Raw genomic sequence first — 20,117 nt, 5'->3', positions numbered from 1 at the left:
AAAACAATCGTTTTATTAGAAGAATATAAATCTCTTCATATTTTTATGGCGCTACTTTCAACAATCACATCATAACGTGTAGTTTAGCAATACCCATCTCATATTCCTATTTTTAACCAGAGGGAGAGAGATACATATCTTCTTACAAAATATTCACTGATTATGGACTGTAAAACTAAACTGAGGATTCAATTCAAATTCTGTTTTCGTTTATGTTTCGCAGATTTAACGAAGAAGTTAAACGGAATGGAAGGTAAGTTTTATCAATTGAAAAAGACGATGGAAGAATCTGAAACAAACTCAGTGCCGCCTTCTGTTGCAGGTGTGAAGGAAACGACCACGCCCTCTGTTGTGGGTGTCACTCCCCAGGGGTGTCACTCCCCAGGGTATGAAAATCTATGTCTTTTGGTATCGCGAGTACTAGAATAGATATTACAATAGTATTTTTCAGTCATAGTAACTGATAATACAGCGGTTATGCAAATACGCTAAATTAGGAAAAAGTTGAGGTATATTCACATTGCCATTCACTTTTCCTTTTTTTTTTAATCTTGCTATAAACTTTTCTCACACAGGATTCAAATACAAGAAAACTTCTTTGGCCCGTACCTCAACCGTACCTGCTACATCTCCGTGTTCAAATAAGAAAGCCTTTATCTCTACTGTGCACCCACAAACTACAAAAGTCCAACAGAGTACAGGTTGGTTGTTGTGGCCGCTCTTTAGTACGCGTCAAATATCATAATTAGGAATTCCTCAGCACCTGAGGTCCAGAACAGGAAAATTGCGATACTGTTTGCGATATTGCAAAACTGTTTAAACCACGCACATTAGAAGTACACATGATAATAAAATATATATACAAGACCCAGAAATCACCATTTTTCATACGTCATTCCTAGCCCATATATGACTATCGATAATCTCACTACGCCATCTAAAAATCATAGTGATGTAATAGGACAATTTAGAATATACGGACGTTTGTCCAAAACGTGCATTCAATTGCCCGGCTTGCGGGCCAAATCTGGCCTGTTGGGAAATCTGGCCCATATGATGCTGCCACAACCAAAATGAAACCAAAATATGATGTTTAAATTAAAAATAGCTCAAGGAATTTGTTGAGATTCCTATTTAGTTTAGTTTTGACAAGAGGCTTTTGTGCTCCACTTTTGCTTTTGTAACGCTAAAAAAATGAGTCATAAAATATAACTTTTTACGTCACACTTTTATGGCCCGCCAGACTAGGTGGGCAGGATTTTGGCCCCTGCATATAACCATCCCTAACTTGCTGTCTATATGTCAGCTCAATATCCCTGTTCATTTAAATGGGGATCGGTCTAGGCTTGCACTTAATCGGACAAAATCAGCTCCGTAATGACGGCCTAATCACTTGGATAATAACCCCATAATTGTGATAGTTTTACTCGGATTGAATTTCACCGATTTCTCCTATTATAAAAAGTATGGAATTAAGACGATATGTGTTGCAAGAATCGCAGTACATTGCAATAAGCAAATACTCAACGAACAAACAAGCTAACAAACAACTCTAACCCCCCCCCCCCCTCTTTTAAATTTTTTAAAAAAGTCGCAAATAACGCATGTGGATATTTTGTGCTAAATTCGCCGATTGTTTTCATCGGCGTGGCGTGTTATTTAGGCCGAAAAACACCTTTGTGAGTGAGTTTGCGTGGCCTTTCTTGAAACAAATTAAGTGTTATATGATCCAAACCACTAAAGGGCTCACAATCATATTATGGCTTCAAACTCTTTTGAATGTCATTTTTCTTTCAGAGTGTGGAGTTGCCTATGATGCAAAATGTTTTCGAGCGATATTTTGTAAAACGAGGAACGTCACATCAAGCGTCGCTGAAACTCTATGTGGAAACAAACTGGCTAACATTTATGACCTCACACACTACAACATTCTTCGAGATTATTTACGATCAATGATTTCTGGTGAAGGGTCATGGAAGACTATTCGTACGGGAATGACTTAGAAGGTAGATCGAGTCTGAATCATGTTGCTTATACGGCCATACATGAAATCAATATTAATTGTTTCCGAATTACCACATAAATTCTATGTTGAGGTTAAACCCATATAGCTTTATCATGGGAGAAAAGTTAAAATCGTGCCATTTATATCACTGACTACTTTAGGCTGCTATTACATTTGATTTCCTAACCGAATTTAAAAAATTCGTTTGCCAGCCGTTTTTCAGTTTTTATAAAAAAATTCAATTACAAACTTTATGTAATATTTCCGGGTAATTCAACAATTTGACTCCAACACCAGTGGAACGCTTCAACTTTACAGCTCTGATACTAAATCAGAGAAGACCAATGCAAATAATTTGATTTATTTGTCTATTCCATTCAATTCTCATTCATCAACGGCAATGAATGAAGTGTGACTGAGCAGTATAATCATGTGATGATGTCATGCTTCATTCAGTATCTTACTGGAGACCAAAAAAGTTTGATTTGCTTTGTCAGAACATGTGGCAATGATTCCTGATTCAATCATACTCAAATATATTCTCAAACTGTCATTTGTTATATTTCTCAAAACATATTTTTTATTTCAACAGAACGGTCAGCTGTATTCAACGACAGGTCAAGCTATATCTCTGCCAACTGAAGTTTGGTATCGTAAGGGTCCATCTTCAAGTGAATCGTCCACAAATGTTGGTGTTGATGTCGATCGAAACCCAAAAGACATATATCATGGGATTTATAATCATCCTCCTTACTATGAATATCACGGATCCATCTGTGAAAATGAATTATAACTCTGTCCATTGAATGATCGATAAACAAAAACTGTAGAATTACTCGAATTTAAGAGTAACTGTTATTCACCCTGGCAGCTAAATTAAAACTTCAAATTGTCATTTGCACAGTTGAACAAGTATATGCTCTTATATTCCCGAATATTCGTTAGCCACACACACAGCTTAATTTACATTGTGTTCAACGTAACTCGCGGTTGCGACTTCTAACGTCAAAATAAAAATATTACTGTAGTAAAATACCACAACGATCTGTAGACATAAATATATGAGATGAGCTGCCTGATGAATTTAGTTTTGATACGTGTTTTTGAAATCTTGCGAAATCGTAATCACCGTTAGCAAATCTCGAGATCTGATATAAAATCCCGTATAGTACAATTTTATTTCAAACAATGAAAATATATATAAAGTATACCAGTAAATCAAAAATACATATTCATCGTCTCGAAATCCACGTCGAACAGCCGCCGCGATTACCCCAATTGTTAAAAGAGACGACTTTATCAACAAAAAACGATTTTTCTGTTGTGCAAAGTAATTAATGTATGACCGATTCGGGTATATTTAAAATGTCTCGCTTTATTGTTTTATTTGTCTTCAATTTAACCTGCGGTTGCGTCGACAAAACAAGAGCCCCCCTAAAACACCACGGCAATCCGCGGACATGAAAATAAAAACGTGTGGTAAACTGCCCGATTAAATATTTTTTTTATTTGTATTTTTTTTCTATTTTGCGAATTTGACAAATTAGAGATGTGCTTGTAACACTGACTCCGCTCAATCGCAATGCTGCCACTACGATTATTTTTAAAGATAAATCCTTTCAAAAAATCCGTACATCTGGTGTAAAATGTCACGAAGTGAAATTTATTTCCGTACAATAAAAATAGATCAAATATACTCCAGATTAATTATGATGTTGCGTTCTCAACCTTATTTAACACAAAAATTTTTGAATCGCCCACAATTAACCATGTTTCGATTTTAGTGACGATATGTTTGTGAACGCCGAACAAACAAGAGTCTGTGCCGTATAGGCACACAAAATTTTTCGGTTTTCAATGACTGGAAATGCATTTTGAGACTGACGCGGGCCTTAACAAAACTTATATTGTTTACGGTTTTATTTTGATGACTTTTTCGGTTTTTAAAAAAATTTAAAAGAGGGGGTTTTGATCCCGGAAGTATGTATGTTGAAACGATGCGATTTATTGCTCACTTATTCAAATTGTTTGCCGGGCTTTTCTTGAGTAGGAATTCCAATAAAACTGCATTCATTGTTAGATTTCTACCGGACAAACTATTTTTTATTTCCTAGATGTGTTCAAGAAATGTTTGAATTTATCGTTTTAACCCAATTTTTATCTGAGTGAATGTAAATGTTCTTGAAATGTTGGCGATTTGGTTTATTTTAATATATATTCCATGTTCAAGAAATTTCAGTAAAGTACAAAAACGTTTGATACTTTCTAAAAAACGGCTTCGTATCTGTAACTTCTAAATCTTTAAAAATAAAGTTTCAAAAATAATGAAAAGACATTGTCTTCAGATATTTTTATTGAACCTCTTTATGATAGAGCTGTGGAATCAGAGAAAATCACAATCGACTCTGAAAAAATTTACTTTTGATAATGAAACCTTTGGTAAATGCAAACTTTCTTTAATAGACAGTCACGAACGCTCAGTAAAATAATGCTTTTAGAATTTATAGTGACCTATCTTGAAAACATTGAAAATCTATAATTTCTACAAATTCAGACTCCAACTCACATGGGAACTTTCTCAACTTCGATTCGATTTTTTCTTTATTGTTTCGAAGAATATCTTTTGTTTTTGCTATTTTAACACTTCTACTGACGAATACCTTTCCAGAAGGTCGTGTTTCTAAAAAAAGCACTTTAAGTAAAATCTGTGTAATTGTTGTTAATTGTCCTTGAATGAAATATTTTCCACATTTATTTTGGATAAGTCCAACAGTCCATATTGTCGATGGTTTAAGCCTCATAACTTCTTAATTTCAATTGCTAAGTCCATATATTTCAACGGATATATTTCTCCCAGATTTCATATACACATCAATTAAAAGATCTTGCTGAGAAATCTTCTACAAATATCAGGGTCTGAGTTTTCAATTGTCTTCTTTATTTAAATATGACAGATTTTTCAATAAATTAAAGTTCCGTTGTGCCCTGAAGAAATTATAAGAAATTCAAGAAGGTATCAAAATCAATTACAGCATTGTCTCCTCTTTACAATGAATTTTGTATTTTATTTTTCTTGTGTGTGAATTATAAGGATTGATGATATTTTTTATTATATTTGCTCTGGTATATGATATCTTTGAATTGTTCTGAATCACGCTGTTAACTTATTTTTTTCAAACATATTTATTCCTGGTTATCTAATAGTTGAAAAACTCAGAATAACTTGAAATTTCGGTGTTTTCCAAGTATGTGCAAGTTAAATGTAAGTTAAATAAGTTAAATGTATTTCTCAGAAAACTAAGAAATTAGCTGAACAGTCCTATCCAAATTGTCCAAATACGACAAAATTTTCTCCCGAGTTGGCGGATACCGGAACGTAGTATGTGTACCAGGTTAGGCCATAATTCTAGTCCGATTTCCTTATTTTAGTTCTATTACGAGTTCGGGGACTAGCCAAGTGACTTCCGTAGTAACTATGGTCTAACTCGGGTGTCCGCCATCTTGGTTCGCACACTACAGGAGTAGGCCTACCCAATGTAGAATATAAACATAGGATAAAATTCATATATTTTTAACGGACTCTCATTAATTGCCAGTCCATGTCAGGTATGGAATTAGTAACAGTTATTTGTTTCAGATGCACTGACTTGATATATTAGAATAGAAAAATGAAATACTTGAGATTGAGAGGAAACAGAGTGTAATGAATCGGGCCAGGCTGAAAATATTCTGGTCAATACCACCAGTGTCGATGCTTGTCCAATTCCTTTTTTAGAGAGATTAAAAGGTGGTAACAGTACCGTGAACCGCTTGTTGGGTACGACTTCGTCAAAATATATCATCGGGAAATTCATGTAGAAGAGCAATTTACATTCAAACACAACAAAAGTTATGAGTAAGCGACCCAGAAGACAATAAAATAATATTCACTGACCATTCCCATCACACACCACTGTTAATATGGAATGGATTGGTCTAATAAGTGTTGAAGAGAAAGGCGATTTATTTTTATCCGAGCATAGCAGCAAGTACTAAGTATATTGATCTATAGCTCCATCTCGCGGCCACAATATTTCAAAAAGCTCGACCAATGCTAATTGCACGAGATCGTATAAGATTGAGAAAATATTGCAGATCCACGAGAAGAATAGGATAGGATTCACATAAATAGTCCAGGAAGAAAGCCGATAAGACGGTTTGATCATGGCATAGCACGGCCTCTCGTCCAGTTACCAGTCGATGTTGGCTATGAGATTTCTGGATTATTTTGCCAGTAATTTGAATGATCATTGCGTGATTTAGCGCAGTCGAAGACGCTTTCATTGTTATTTATTTATAATTTCTTTATCCCCCGAATTATTTTTCATGTTTAGTTTAAGGAGTTTTTGATATAGGCATTATTGAGAACTCCTCTGATAGTTAGATTGTTTACTTTTTGAAAACTCCACAATCTGACAATACAAACAAATAAACATGGAGAATTCTGGAGAGCGAGCAAAACATTTAAAAAAGGTTAAAACAAGATGGGTATCATGTTCCCGCCAGAAATAAACACACAAAAAATACAAGAATGTAATAAACTTTCGGGCTGTTGTATACTTTTAAAATACTCAGGCTAATAAGGACCAATTCAATCTGATACAAAGATAACGTGTGTAGAGGTAAAGTAATGTGACAAGGTGACGATAAGAATCAAAAACCATGAAAATTACATTGATTTGGCATTGTTGAAAATGTGATACAGTGAATCAAGACACATTCTGCGCTCAGACAATTATAAAAAAGATTATCAGGAAAACACTAACTGACTAATCACGAGTAAACATGTAGGCCCATATAATAAATGAAGCCAATGCTCTCAAAAACAGTCAACACACAAAACAAAAACGCAAACAGCGAATTATTTAGTGTTCAAAAAAAAAATACTTTGAATCACATATTTAGAATTTCCTATTAGTGGTAAAAAGATTCAAAATTGGCGAACCCACAACACTCAGTGAACTCCTGCTTATTGATCCCCTCGGTAGCTCTGTATTGGTATAAGTAAAACAATGATGAGTGATGCGAGCAAGACCATGTCAATGTGTGATGGTGTAAACTAGAGCTTGGGGAGTTATGTAAGTGCACAAATAAAGTTGGCTCAGTTTTTTTAGAATGTTTTTGGTAATTGATGGTATAGTACATGGTTCTTCTGCTCAGGATCGTTGGTTGGTGCATCATACTAAGGGTTAGCAACGCGCTTGCCATCGCAACATCGCAGGTTTGAATTCCAAATGCTCAGCAGTGTGGCGTATCGTGCTAAGCGTTAGGAAAACGCTCGCCACCGAACCTTTACCTGAGAGGCCGTGCTATGCCATGATCAAACCGTCTTATCGGCTTTCTTCCCGGAATATTTATGTAAATCCTATTGCAGGTTTGAATACCATGCAAAATGGTTATGTGCGAGAGCATTGCTGGACCCTTCGTAGCCGTAGGGTGGTTTCACGCCGATATGTTACGGCTTCCTCTACCATCAAGTCCATGTTTCCGAAAACAAATATCCTAATAACTAATTCCATACTCGATATGGACTGGTAACCGGACGAGAGGCCGTGGTTCGCCATACAATTAGGCCGTTTTATCGGGTTTCCTCTCCACGGGATAAATATATAAATATTATTCTATTCTGGTTCAAATGCCACAGGGCGCGTAAATGCCACTGGGTAGACTTTGTCGAATAGAAAGAATTTTGATTTTCGTCTCACCTGTTTTCGTCATTAACGACTTCGCGAACGAATGGTCCTGTCCTTAGAAGCCTGACTAGCAGTTCGAGTGATCGTTGGTCGTATTCGACGTTACTGTAAACATAATAAGATATTCATGAGATTGTGAGCTTGCTAGTGTAAATTGAGCCTGGGGATAGGGTTATGGAGATTTTAACTTGTATATCAAAGTCGGATATTGTGACGTATTCCCTAAATAAAAAAATCCGCCTCTAGGGATGCTCTGCACACTAATTCGTGGTCCTTTTTGTTTGATTCTGGTTAGGTTAGGAGAAGTTGAAAGTGAGACAAAAACTAACTCATTCTACCTAACCTGAGATAAAAACAGTAACAGACAACAAATCAAAAATTAGTGGTGGGGCATTAACATACTAGTATCCATATAGTCAGGTTAGGGCAGAGCCTTCAGGAGTACGGTGATCACAACTGATTACACTAGCTATGATCAAAGATCAATGACAGCCAATTAAGGAGAAAATTCGTCAAATACTCTGTTACGTCACGACTGGTGACGTCATTGCAACACAAAAGCATGACTTTATAAAAGAGTACTTATACTATTTAAAGTATAAATTCCCCACATACAAACTCATTCTTAAGAGGTTCTTCTAGAGCTCTTCAAATCTTTCAATTATGGTTGAAAATATAGAAGGGCCCTTTCTTGATTATTCGCAGTCTAACATTGTAATTCTTAAACTGTGCGTCACGACGTTCTTGTACGTCAGATAATAAATGCGTCGCAAAATACCAATCCATTTCCATGAAATTATTTTTTTTATCTTCCCGCACCTAATAAATGATGAAATGCTAACATCAACGTTGATAAAGAAATACAACTTGCAATATCGTGCATTTATCATCTATCGCGGGCTCATAAAAAAAAATTGTCGTGTTTTGATAAGTATTTCTGTCTCTCCCCTATTTTCTTGCATAATCTCACTGGACTGGAGACGTACGTAGGTAGGGCAAGTAAGTGTTAAGGGGTATTGCCAAATATAGAACCGACCTTAATTAAACCACTGCAATCCACTGACCCGTCCCGCGCTAATTCTGGGTGTATATCATGAAATTCAAATTATTATCGTGTATTGATCAGCACTTTATTCTGCACACAAGGCTCGTGACGTATCTTAATCGTGATTCCGTATCCAATTAAAAAGTGTTAAATGTAGAAGCTTTGTAGCGAAACCATTCGAGGAAAACTCATTTAAACTGTTTTCCAGGCTTTTATTAACTTAAAGATTACAACTATACTAAAACAAGAAAAAGAACAATTCACAAGATGTAGCAACCTTGACGCACGCTAACCAAATAAAACCCCCAAACTTTGCCACCCGACTATTAACATTTCAGATCGCTCGGCGATGGTGCCACGTTGGCCATATTAGGTGGCGCTAATTCAATTTCATCACAAGATTATTATTTATTCTCCGACTGGACCCCACTGTAGTGAAGGCCGACCCTGGCAAAGTACAAGGGTACGCTCATCCAAATAAGTATAATTTGTAGAAAAGGTAATGCAACATTTAGCCGGGTAGCTATTTTACCATTTTTGGAGAGAAAGTTTTTTCTGTATTTAATTGGTCCTCAACCTTTTTTTTTTAGCTCGTGGCCTAATTCCGGAGGTCCTTAGCCCTCGTGGATCCCTGTTTGTCATTACGATATTTTTAATTGTGTTATTTTCATTGTTATATTCCGAATTCCATTAGGTTCAAACAATTCACGCTTAATAAAGTGAAAACATCCTTCAGATAACGTTGTCAGGCAATGAAACTTGGAAGCACGGGCAGTTTTCTTGTGAAGGGAAAAGTAAAATCAGTTTTGCGTCTAGAATTGTGGTACTTCCAACCGCTCCATGGCCCTCTTGGGGGGCCACGGGTTGGGAAACTCTGGTGTAGTATTACCAATGACGGCTTATTTAGTATTACTGATGTACGTATTACTGATATACGTATTTTAACGCGGACATTATAAACTATTCAAAATGTACAAAAGTTGCGAGTTGCGCTCATCACTAATGATTTAACAGCAAACAAAACGAAGTTTCCATTCATAGTAAGATGGAATGAATAGTTGGAAAAATTAGGAAAGGAAGGAATGTATCAAAGATCTTGAGGAACCGCTTAGTTAAAGTAAATGTATATTTTTGGCAACTGACCTTAATTTATGTTTCAAATCCTCTCTCAATCTCGAAGAGCTCATATTGGATAAAGCTTCGCCGTTTGGAAGAACCACTCCATCCATCGATGACGTCATACCTAGTGGTGACGTCACGCCATGTAATTTACGAACAACCAAAGATCCACGCATCTCATTGCCAGCACTTCGAACCCTGCTCTTCGAAGGAATGGACGCCGTGCGACAAGCTCTTCTTTCCCGCATGTTGATAATTATTTATCGATGTCCTAATATGCTATTTTAATGATTACCAACTGTGAATTTATTGCAAATATATTATTTAAACCACGTCACCGCCTCGTTCGCTTGTTTTCTGGAATGTCGACAAAAACAATAAATTTTTGAGCAATTTATGTTTTAAAAGTGCAACTGTTTGAGAGACACAAAATTTTGTCCGCGAGCCGCATTTGGCCTGCGATCCGAATATTGATCGCTGACTTGGAATATAATATATACAGGTCTGCATAATACTACTATAGAGAATATCTGACCACGTTATAGAAATACATTTGTGTTTGTGTGCAGCAAGACTCTTGATTAACATAGATTGAAGAAAAGAGCTCTAGATTGACCTATGTATTTATTGAAACCCGCCTACCCACTCGTCCGTCAAATTCAATCATTCCATTTCGCGTTGCTATCATTTGCAGATACGCCCGTCTTAAATTATCGCAAAAATCGTTATGATCATTACTTCCAATATACAGCTTTGATTGATTTTTGGTGAACTCGAAATGACCATATCAATCTGGAACGCTTTGGCCAAACGAGACGTGTGATAAAGATCTTTCAACCACCCAATATTGCAGTTTTGATTATTGTTATATTATCCTTGCGGTTAGTGCATACGTATCTACTAACACATAAGCACTACGAAGAAATAATTAAAAATCGATATCGATTAGGTTTCCACAGGAAGCCTTGGTATTGGGTGATTTAAAATCCTCCACCCAAATCAGACTTTTCCGTGTGAACAATTTATAAAAATGAACCACTAAAAACAGTCGTTTGATTACAGTATTCTTGCAGTCAATGCACACAGATCTTCTGACATATAGGCGGAGTGAGAGTAGATGTTGTCACGCTAATCAACCATTTAATAGAAAATCCTTCAGTCCAGTGCATGCGGATTCACTGACAATAATCTATTGTTCTCAAACTCTCAACATGCTCATACGTACTGCTAAAAAAATACGTAAATATCCGTTAATGTTTTTTTAATCTCGTCACAGTATTACTGCGTCTAACACAGAGGCAGAAAATGAGCTAAGCCATATATGAAGCCTATAATTTAGGACCTTTTCTTCATTTTTCAATTCTGATGCTAAATGGAACCACAGCGGCCTGATTTTATGCGTGGAACCCTACCCTCATAGATAATGACCCCCCCCCCCCCCCCCCCCACGTGCTAGATATTTTCTACCTGAGTTCAACTGTGTATTATATAAATATATTATATCTGAATACAATAAAAAAATATATACATATCATAAAAAAGATTTACATTTAAACTTGCAGAACCCCTAGAATGTGAAACTACCCCACTATATATCAAAAATACGCCCCCCCTCTCCCTCCAATAACGAAGAAATTCTTCCCATCGTTGCTCTATCACAACCATCTTCTAATCGCCATCCATATCTACTCCGAACACCTTCAGGTAACCGTATTGGCCTGATTTTCGTCCACTCTAAATTCTACTACCGTGCGAAATTCGCGACATCTCAACAACTGGCGACCCACATTTGATCGAATTATTCGCCGATAAACCCTTTTTCGAGTGTGTCTGTTACGTCACATAAATGAATTCAAATGTCACAATCATAGCAATTCACATGTTGTTGTTTTAGTCATCTTTTGATCATTGTGGCGTCACGACTTTCTCACGATTCTCAAGTACAATCGGACATGAAAAAAATCTCAGACAGGATTATTTCATCACAAAAAGGTAGGAACAATTGTCATTGTCACGACACTATATATCATCCAAGTTCAACAATGGGTGAAAGTAAACATTGTCATCAGTTGAAAGTCGGGAAGGATTATTGAATGGTTCTCGTCAAACCACGACACCAACCACCAGAAAAGAACGGCCAAAATGAAAATATAAAATCGAAAATATGACTCACCGACACTGTACAGGGTTCTTTTGTACAAAGCTCCCGCCACCAATGCAAAATATAAGATTTGAGAAAAACACCTCGCTAGGTTCCAAAAGAACAAATTAGTGATGCTAATGTTAGGATTCGGGTTAGTAATAATTTGAATTTCGAGCGCAATCTGTATTACCAACCTAACTGGATATCCACTATTATTTATTTTGAGCGGTGGCGAGCGTTTTATTTTGGCAAGGTCTTTCCGATAAAGTTAGCACTGACTGGGTTTGCTGTAATAATCGACAAGCGTGGCGGAATAATAGGCGTTTTTCTGCCATCGATTGGGCTTGTGCGAGACTCACTACCTACTTTCATTCTATTTGTGCTGGTGAATACGTATATTATGCTTATAATACAAGGACGCTGTAGCATGAGTAAGTATTTCAAGAGTCGTGCTTACGGATAATTATGCAACGTTGTAGTTTTACTGCAATGAACCCCTAGTCTAGTGTTACGCACAACTCGCATTGTTTTGTAGAAATGTGTGCCCAAATAGTATTAAAATAATACCGAATAATCAAATAATATTAGTAATACTACATTAAAACACAAAGTAGAATTTCTGCCTAAAGCAACACAAATCCTACCCGTGAAACGTTGCTTTCGGACATACAACATATTTCATAAAGCCAAACTCAAATATACAGCTGACTATCTTTGCTTACGTTAGTGATTCTCAACCTTTTTGAATCTATTTCTCGTTTTGTGTATTTTGGAATTCTCAATTCCTCCTCACTGTGCATAAAAAATTCCATTTTCAATCTTTAACGGACCCTTAGATTATTATCGCGTGCAACTTACATTCCGGCTTTTCTACAGTTTAAACAGTTAATAATTAATGTATGTCATAAGCGGTGACCGTACATTTGAACCCATGTACATTTGAACCCATGCGTATATCCACGGGTTCAATCTATATGCGGGTGCTAAAACCCATGGGTTAGGGTCAGTATGGGTTTAACTATCCGTGAAACAAAAAAAAATCCATAGGTGCAATAGCATACAGGTGCAATTGCCATGGGTTCAAATGTACGTGGGTTCAAATGTAATGGAACCGTCATAAGCATGCATTGCAATAATATTAAATAAATGAATTTTAGTGATACTATACTCAAATATAGTACAGTAAAATTTCCTTTCCACAAACAGCGAAATTTCTCTCAGTGAAACGCTACTCTAAGACATGTAACTCATTCCATGAAGCCAAACCCGGTTATACACTATATCAGTTTTATTTCGTTGACGACCCATGAGAATCCCACTTCATGAAACGCTGCTTCAAGTTTGAAACGTATAGCTCATTCCATATAGCTAAACTCGATTATACAATATACCGTATTTCCTGGCGAATAAGTCGCTTTTCTAGACCCAAATTTTCGGCTTGATTTTGGGGGGGTCGTCTTATTAGGCGGGTATGATAATTTTCAATTTTTTGGTGTCCCCTTATTATGTATTAGGTAATGTTCTTTTATGGTGGACACAATTGGGAGTTGAACACAATTAGATTAAAATAGAAAGACAGTTTGAATTCCCGTAGTTATTATGGATTGAATATTACGCTACAAGAAAACGTCATTATAGGCTATTTTACCCATTGCGCAAACGCGGCGACCGCATTGCATGGTAATTTGAGATTCCGATGTTGATGCGATTTCACTACCCCGACTTATTGGCAGGTTTTATGCGAAAACCAGGCTTGAAAACAGGCCTCGTCCTATTGACCGGGTAGACTTATTCGTCGGGAAATACGGTACTAGTTTATTCTGTTAACGACAACATCGAAATTCCACTCCACGAAATGCTGTTTTAAGGCATATTTTAACTCATTCCAATTGAATTTGAATAAAACATACTTTCGCCTTACTATCTGTTATTTGTAGCTTATTGTTAGCTAGTTATTTTTGAGGTGGGCCACGAGACTCGCGGCTTTAAAGGTTTGAGAACCACTGTGCTAAAGAGTATTTCCTCATGTTTTTTCACTTATAATCCTATATTACCAAAATCTTACACTAGTCTAGTTTTATTTCGTTTACGACTTCTCAGTCTCACCGTGTCGCTTGTGTAAACAGACTCTGTCACCAGACCAGACAATGCCGAACCCCGCACCTATTGTATCAATATCCAACAGTTCTCTGAAGTAACCGAGTCACGTTCAAATAACAGTTGGCGATAATAATAGCTTCCATTTATATAACTCAAACGATATATATATATATATAGCTCCGAATAGGGCGCTGCTCAACCAAACATTATCAAAGATGTGAACAATTGCGTGACAGGCAATGACAGACCGGGAAAATTCAAGTCACTAAAAAACAAAATTTCATAATTACGAAAAAAAAAAACACTGAATTGACACCGAAAGGTTGTGAGACGTGAATAAATATTGTTCTAAAGAAAACACAGCAAGGTGATGAAATGGGAAGTTTAAAATGTCTTTTCCTGGTTTATACTTCGCCGCCATAGATTTGTCTATTCCTACTACAATAATATTTAAAGTATTAAAAAGAATAAATTTCGAAAATCATTTCTTTGGGTGACGCGATGACCTTGCAAGTCAAGGACTGACTGTTTCGGCGTCACAATGCGAATATCATGCCTATCCTCACCCAATGTGTAATAAATGAGCGTAGGTAATCTCAAACCGGAAAAGTTTCTGCCCGTCAAAACGATAGTAACTCCTTAGACATCGTTGGATCTCATCAATGACCCCTTGTAGGGGCTTTGTTCAGAGCGAATAAGAGTCGTTTATAGAAAAATTCGACAAATTGCTTGAAATTGTCATCTATTCTATTATTACCTAAAATGCCACCGAAAGACATTGGAGCATATCTGGCCAGAATAAGGTAACTCAAAAGCACACGCACCGATGGTGTTTTTATGCCTCAACGATTCCGGGAAAAATCTAAGCGGACAAAACATCGATCTGGTTGAAATTACTAACACTGATTATTTCGTAAATGCCACCGGTAATCAATGAGACATGACTTGGCAGAATAATGTTGTTGAAAAGGATATGCGCCGATGCTGCTTCCTCAATGTCTCAACGATTCAGCTTATAATGATATTCGAATATTTTGTAAATATTGCTAATAGTCATTAAGGCGTGACTTGTCAGAAGACTCGATATTTAAAACCATAGACATCGATGCTGCAATCATGCTTCAACGATTCCCGGGTGGTAAGAAAGCTGACAACAAAACATTTGAAGACGTTATACTATAATCAAAAGAAGGCAGACTAATATACTTGCTATTTCGTGGTGAGAGATTTTATGTCATTCTTATTTATATTCTTAAGTAGGCACTGTCTTATCAACTTTCTTTCCCCAAGATGAAATTATAACCTCATCAAAGACATTTCAAATCTGCCTGTATATTTTGAGCAATTCTTTATGACATTGAGTGCGACTAACCGGGCGATACTTCACGTCTTGAGCCATTCCAGGGTGGTCAAGCTAAACCAACACTCAACATGGAAACAAAAGGTGATTCCATGTTCATCAATCTATGTCGCCTCGGCTTCTTTGAAATTCTGGTTGAGACAAAAATCTCGTTTGTAGCATAAGCGTAGCCAGGTGCACCCCCTCAAAAACAAAATTGTGCGCTTGTATACTTCCACCCCTCCGAAAATTTAAATTTAGGCATCTTAACACTTTTTTGGCTTGTAGTGTGGTACAGTAAACAATGCAATAAAATGATCCATGACCAAATTAGTCCTTGCGTATATTTGTCAAGTTGAAATTACAAACTTTTGTTCAATATCAGCCATACATTTTTCTTGGAACGTAATATGTAGTATGTGTACCAGGCTAGGGTTAAGTGACTTCCGTGGTATTTGTACCTGAAATTATGGCCTAACCTGGTACGCATACTACGTTCCGGTGCCCGCCATCTTGGTTCACATACTTCGGTAATGCCTTTTCTTGAGACCTACTCTACAGGTACAATGAAATCTCCAAACCCTTTCAAATATCCTCGAATTGAAAACACTGCTTTAAATTGCATTAAAGTCTCACACCGTTATATCTCACAGCCCACAATTCCCTTTCTTGTCTCACTTATGTAACCGCGGGCACGTTCAGCACTCGCGAAAACCCTTGAAATCCCACAAACAACCCATAATACAGGCTAAGCGTTTGAAAACCAATAAAAGTTCTTTCAATTTAAGAATAAACACGATCGACTAGCAATAACTTAGGCCAGGTCTGATCCGACTATAAAGCGAAACTGAATGGAAGGATTTATCATCGATCCACGCCTAATTCGAAGTAATTTTCAAAAAAAATTTCGCGTGCTTCGAGTGTTCTTGTTGGCGTATGAACAAATACAGATGTCGTAAATTGTCATTGTTTCCAAATTATTTGTGTAGTTGTTTCATCACAAACAAACCATTGTTCTGCCACAATGATAAACAAACCAAGTTTGCACTTGCAGACGACTCTTATTGAGCTGTTACGCAACAAATTGGGGTGCTCTCGAAGTATGTGCACCAAGATGGTGCACAACCTGAACATAACATGTGTACCAGGTTAGATGCCAGGTTGTGCGCCATCTTGGTGCACATACTTCCGAAGCTCCAATTTTTGAACGTGAATGTCGTTACTTTCTTAGCATTTACTCTGGTTACTAGGCACTGGTAAGGGTTTGGGCCGACATGGAGTGGTGGTTTTCAATCTTTATGGTGGGGTAATACCTCGATGTAACATTCCAGAGACTCGGGGAATCCCTATGCAATAGTTTAATTTTTTTTATTGTTTAAATTGCACAAAATATAAATATTCATACAGGCAAACCTAATACTGGCAAAACAAAATGATCTTTTAATTTTAGTTGAACAAAATATATTGATATAGACTCAAGGAAATTGTATGAAACCTTACGGAACTCTTGGACTGTACTGGCGGAACCTCAGTTGAAAACCACTGGTATGTGGCCTCGCTTTAAGCGGAAAGAGTGGATAAGCGTCGTATATAAAGAAATACGGATGCCACTTTGATAGGCAATCTCGCCTTGCTTAACTAATTGACACTTTGGTATGCGTTTATTCTCACAAAGACTTTCTCATAGAATTCAGTTTTAAGCTCTGTAATCACTGGGTTGCGGATGGTGTTCCTCAACTTATGGGTCGTGACCCAAAACTGGGTCGCCTGAAGATCTTCTTGGGTCGCCTGACAAATATTTTTGTTGTGAATTTTGTACGTGGGAAATATCACAGCATTACAACTTAGCAGCATCTATTTTGCTCAAGTGAACCCATGCTTTTCAAAAACTCGCTGATGCCAAACAAGTGCAACTTACTAACTACAATTTTTTTCTGTTGAAATGGATATTATGTAAAAATGACTGTTTTGTAGTAGCCATTCAATTTCGCGGCCATAAAATCAGTATGCATGTATCAGTTCAGTATGCGAGATTATCCTTGGGTTGGGTAGAGAATTTATTTTTTTAATTTGGGTCGTTTGAAAAAAGCTTGAGACCCACTGGGTTAAGGTTAAGGTCATACTAAAATCACATACTTACACTCGTTTACTAAGGATATTTGATGTGTCTAATTTATATGGAAAGTTTAGCAGATTCTCTAAAAGAAGGCCTATGAACATGCAATGCATGCGGCCACATTGGGTTCCGCACTTCCATAGAAACTGATTTGGGGTGTAAATATACGCTGGGTTTCTATGGTCAACTTTTATAAATTATAATCTTTACCTTCTAATTCTAACCCTTGACCCATATAAAATTCATTCCGTGCTTCACCGTTGCAACAAGAGAGCTGTGCTCAAATATATGGACACGTCACAAGGTGTTGCTATTTTTTATTCTGACACATAAAAAACGAATCTCTTGAAGTTCACAGAAATTTTTGAAATAAGTAAAAGTAATAGCCTTCTGGCCAAAAAAATCAATCTTTACCACTGAAAATTTTAAAGCAATTGGTCTAGTATTTGAAGAAAAAAGCGATTCATCATGACGAAAGAGAATATTAATATTAATACTAACAAGAACAACAACATAATATTGAAACGATCGTTATGTACACTGACGTGCCAAAAAATCATTCAACCACGTGTCGCCCGCGGGTACTGATTGCTAACACACAATACACTATAGCAGCCTTTTCGGTACTAATTTTCATTAGTGTAACTAAACTATAGCTCCTCGGTAGGCATAATAACAATTAACATACTTGATAAAACGTACTTGATTTATAAGTAATTTTTAGAAACACAACTGAAGACTTACAAACAAATAACACGCAAAATCACGGAAACGAGGCAATGTTTACAACCATGCCATTTTTGAAATGAATAAAACTAATAAATAGCCTTCTAGCGACAACAACAATTTTTTACAACTGAAAATTCCACCACTGACCAATGCAATTGGTCATTTCGTGTCCAATAAAGACCATTGTACATATTTTTTTATCTACGATGTCTATCTGAACAAGATATTAAACGAAGCTAAAGATAAAAAAAATCGCTATGTTGGCTTGCTGCCAGTGCACATTTTACTACAAAATGTCGCTAGGGCTTAGCGGTTGAGGAACTATTCAGCCATCTTAGTTAAAACTCTTCGGTTCGAATTCCATACTCATCAGCCATAGTGAAATAAATTGAGCAGCAACGCTGAAACGGAAAGATTCCGGTTCTACCTAAAACAGTATCTCCTTACATATAGGAGACAGCTTGCACAGAGCCTTATTCGGAGTGAAATTCGCATAGAGTACTCTCCGTAACACCATAGACTATGGTAACAACTATCTATATCGCTTGAGAATTCCATATCTATTATGAGTAAACAAACTATACTAAACTAACAATGAAATCTACTGTTACGTTTACACAATCCAACTTATGACGGAATAATACTCTATTTGTTATCAAACAATCATGTTGGTCATCTAACAACAGTGGTCAATGGATACACTCTTCCACCAGAGAAGTCACGTCACGGCACTTCGATCCCTTTGACAAATTGTTTGGGTTGGTATGGCTGTGATAAAAAACGGTTTTCTGCGCACATAATGGAACAACTTAAAGACGGAACGCGTCACTATTTTTTCAAGTTCAATCTGCGTCTGCGGAACCTCATATTTCACCAAATATATTTTTGGTGCTATTTTAGCGTAAGGTCTGCCGCACTTCAGCATGGGGTTTACCCTCGTATTATCTCTACACGAGGTAGATCTGACGCTTAAATATCATCAAAGTTTCTGTGTTGTTTTAATCCACCTTATCCCGTCACTTTTGTCCATCTACAATTTTAGCAAACTCTGTCTAACTGACAGTTTGAAACTTTAGGGGGAAGGGGTTATTGGGTGTAGGGAAATCATTGCACGATGCCCAGTATCTGCTGACGCCTGGAACATAAACGAGCCGCTAATTATCACGACATCCCAGAAACAGGTTCGCGCGAACTCGCTGAATTTTACCACTGGTGCTATAAAATCCGAAGTTCCTCCAGAATTTTTGCAGTTTTACTTTTATTAACACTTCAATCCGCCACGCTTGTCCGCCCAGCTTTCAGCTACAAATGCCGTAGCTGTAAAATAACTTTTGAGTTATTTGATTTATACCCGAATTTTGGAACCGCACCTACAGACCGGCAAATAACTTGCGCACCACAACGAAAACGAGCTAATGTTCACAACCATGCTTGCAAATCTGTTTGAATGACGAGTGCCTGTACGTCACGATTGGCATCTAGCTGATTGTTCAATGTTACGGAAGTCAAAAGTCATTCATTTATTGCAATCCCCTTTTCTAAGACAGAACGTTTTACGAAAGGGTTTCTCAAATTAGGGCTAGACCAGGGTGGTCCAAACCCAGGCCCGCGGGCCACATGTGGCCCGCCGTTTCATTATCTGTGGCCCGCGTCACATTCGGAGGGGAATTAAAAATCGCATTTTGTGTTGTTTCGTCATAAAATTAACCAGAAAATCTTCTGACATATGGTTGCATCCCTAATGTCACTGAATTGACTAGTGCTATGGCTTGCTTAGGCAACTAGCGAA

General features: G+C 37.1%; 2 protein-coding genes across 7 annotated transcripts in view; one reads left to right on the top strand and one right to left on the bottom strand.

Moving 5' to 3' along the window:
* LOC120347599 (CUB and sushi domain-containing protein 2-like) overlaps window positions 1-20,117 on the top strand; it is a 234,000-nt gene that overhangs the window by 124,410 nt on the left and 89,473 nt on the right. The window lies entirely within an intron of this gene.
* Window positions 2,601-10,193, bottom strand: LOC144429552 (uncharacterized). 3 transcript variants are annotated; one of them, XM_078117631.1, is made up of 3 exons: window positions 9,926-10,193; window positions 7,750-7,842; window positions 2,601-2,779 (listed from the first exon to the last, which is right to left on the bottom strand). In XM_078117631.1, the coding sequence occupies exons 1-3, from the start codon at window positions 10,147-10,149 to the stop codon at window positions 2,629-2,631; spliced, it is 468 nt and encodes a 155-aa protein (XP_077973757.1). In that variant the 5' UTR covers window positions 10,150-10,193; the 3' UTR covers window positions 2,601-2,628. The 3 variants fall into 3 exon arrangements, with proteins under 3 accessions (XP_077973757.1, XP_077973759.1, XP_077973758.1); XM_078117633.1 differs by lacking the exon at window positions 2,601-2,779 and adding an exon at window positions 2,905-4,990; XM_078117632.1 differs by lacking the exon at window positions 2,601-2,779 and adding an exon at window positions 6,632-7,034.

The sequence above is a fragment of the Styela clava genome, chromosome 11 (genome assembly GCF_964204865.1).
Source record: "Styela clava chromosome 11, kaStyClav1.hap1.2, whole genome shotgun sequence".
Lineage (NCBI taxonomy): Eukaryota > Metazoa > Chordata > Ascidiacea > Stolidobranchia > Styelidae > Styela > Styela clava.
The sequence above is the reverse complement of the archived record's forward strand: the minus strand, read 5'-3'. Positions and strand labels throughout refer to the sequence as shown.

Bases quoted from the DNA above. Each gene is read 5' to 3' on its own strand.
- LOC144429552 (XM_078117631.1), bottom strand. From the start codon at position 10,149: ATGCGGGAAAGAAGAGCTTGTCGCACGGCGTCCATTCCTTCGAAGAGC. The intron at 7,843-9,925 runs GTCAGTTGCCAA...TTATGTTTACAG, and splicing joins GATTTGAAACATAAATTAAG to TAACGTCGAATACGACCAAC. The intron at 2,780-7,749 runs GTGAGACGAAAA...TCATTTTCACAG, and splicing joins GTCGTTAATGACGAAAACAG to ATGGATCCGTGATATTCATA.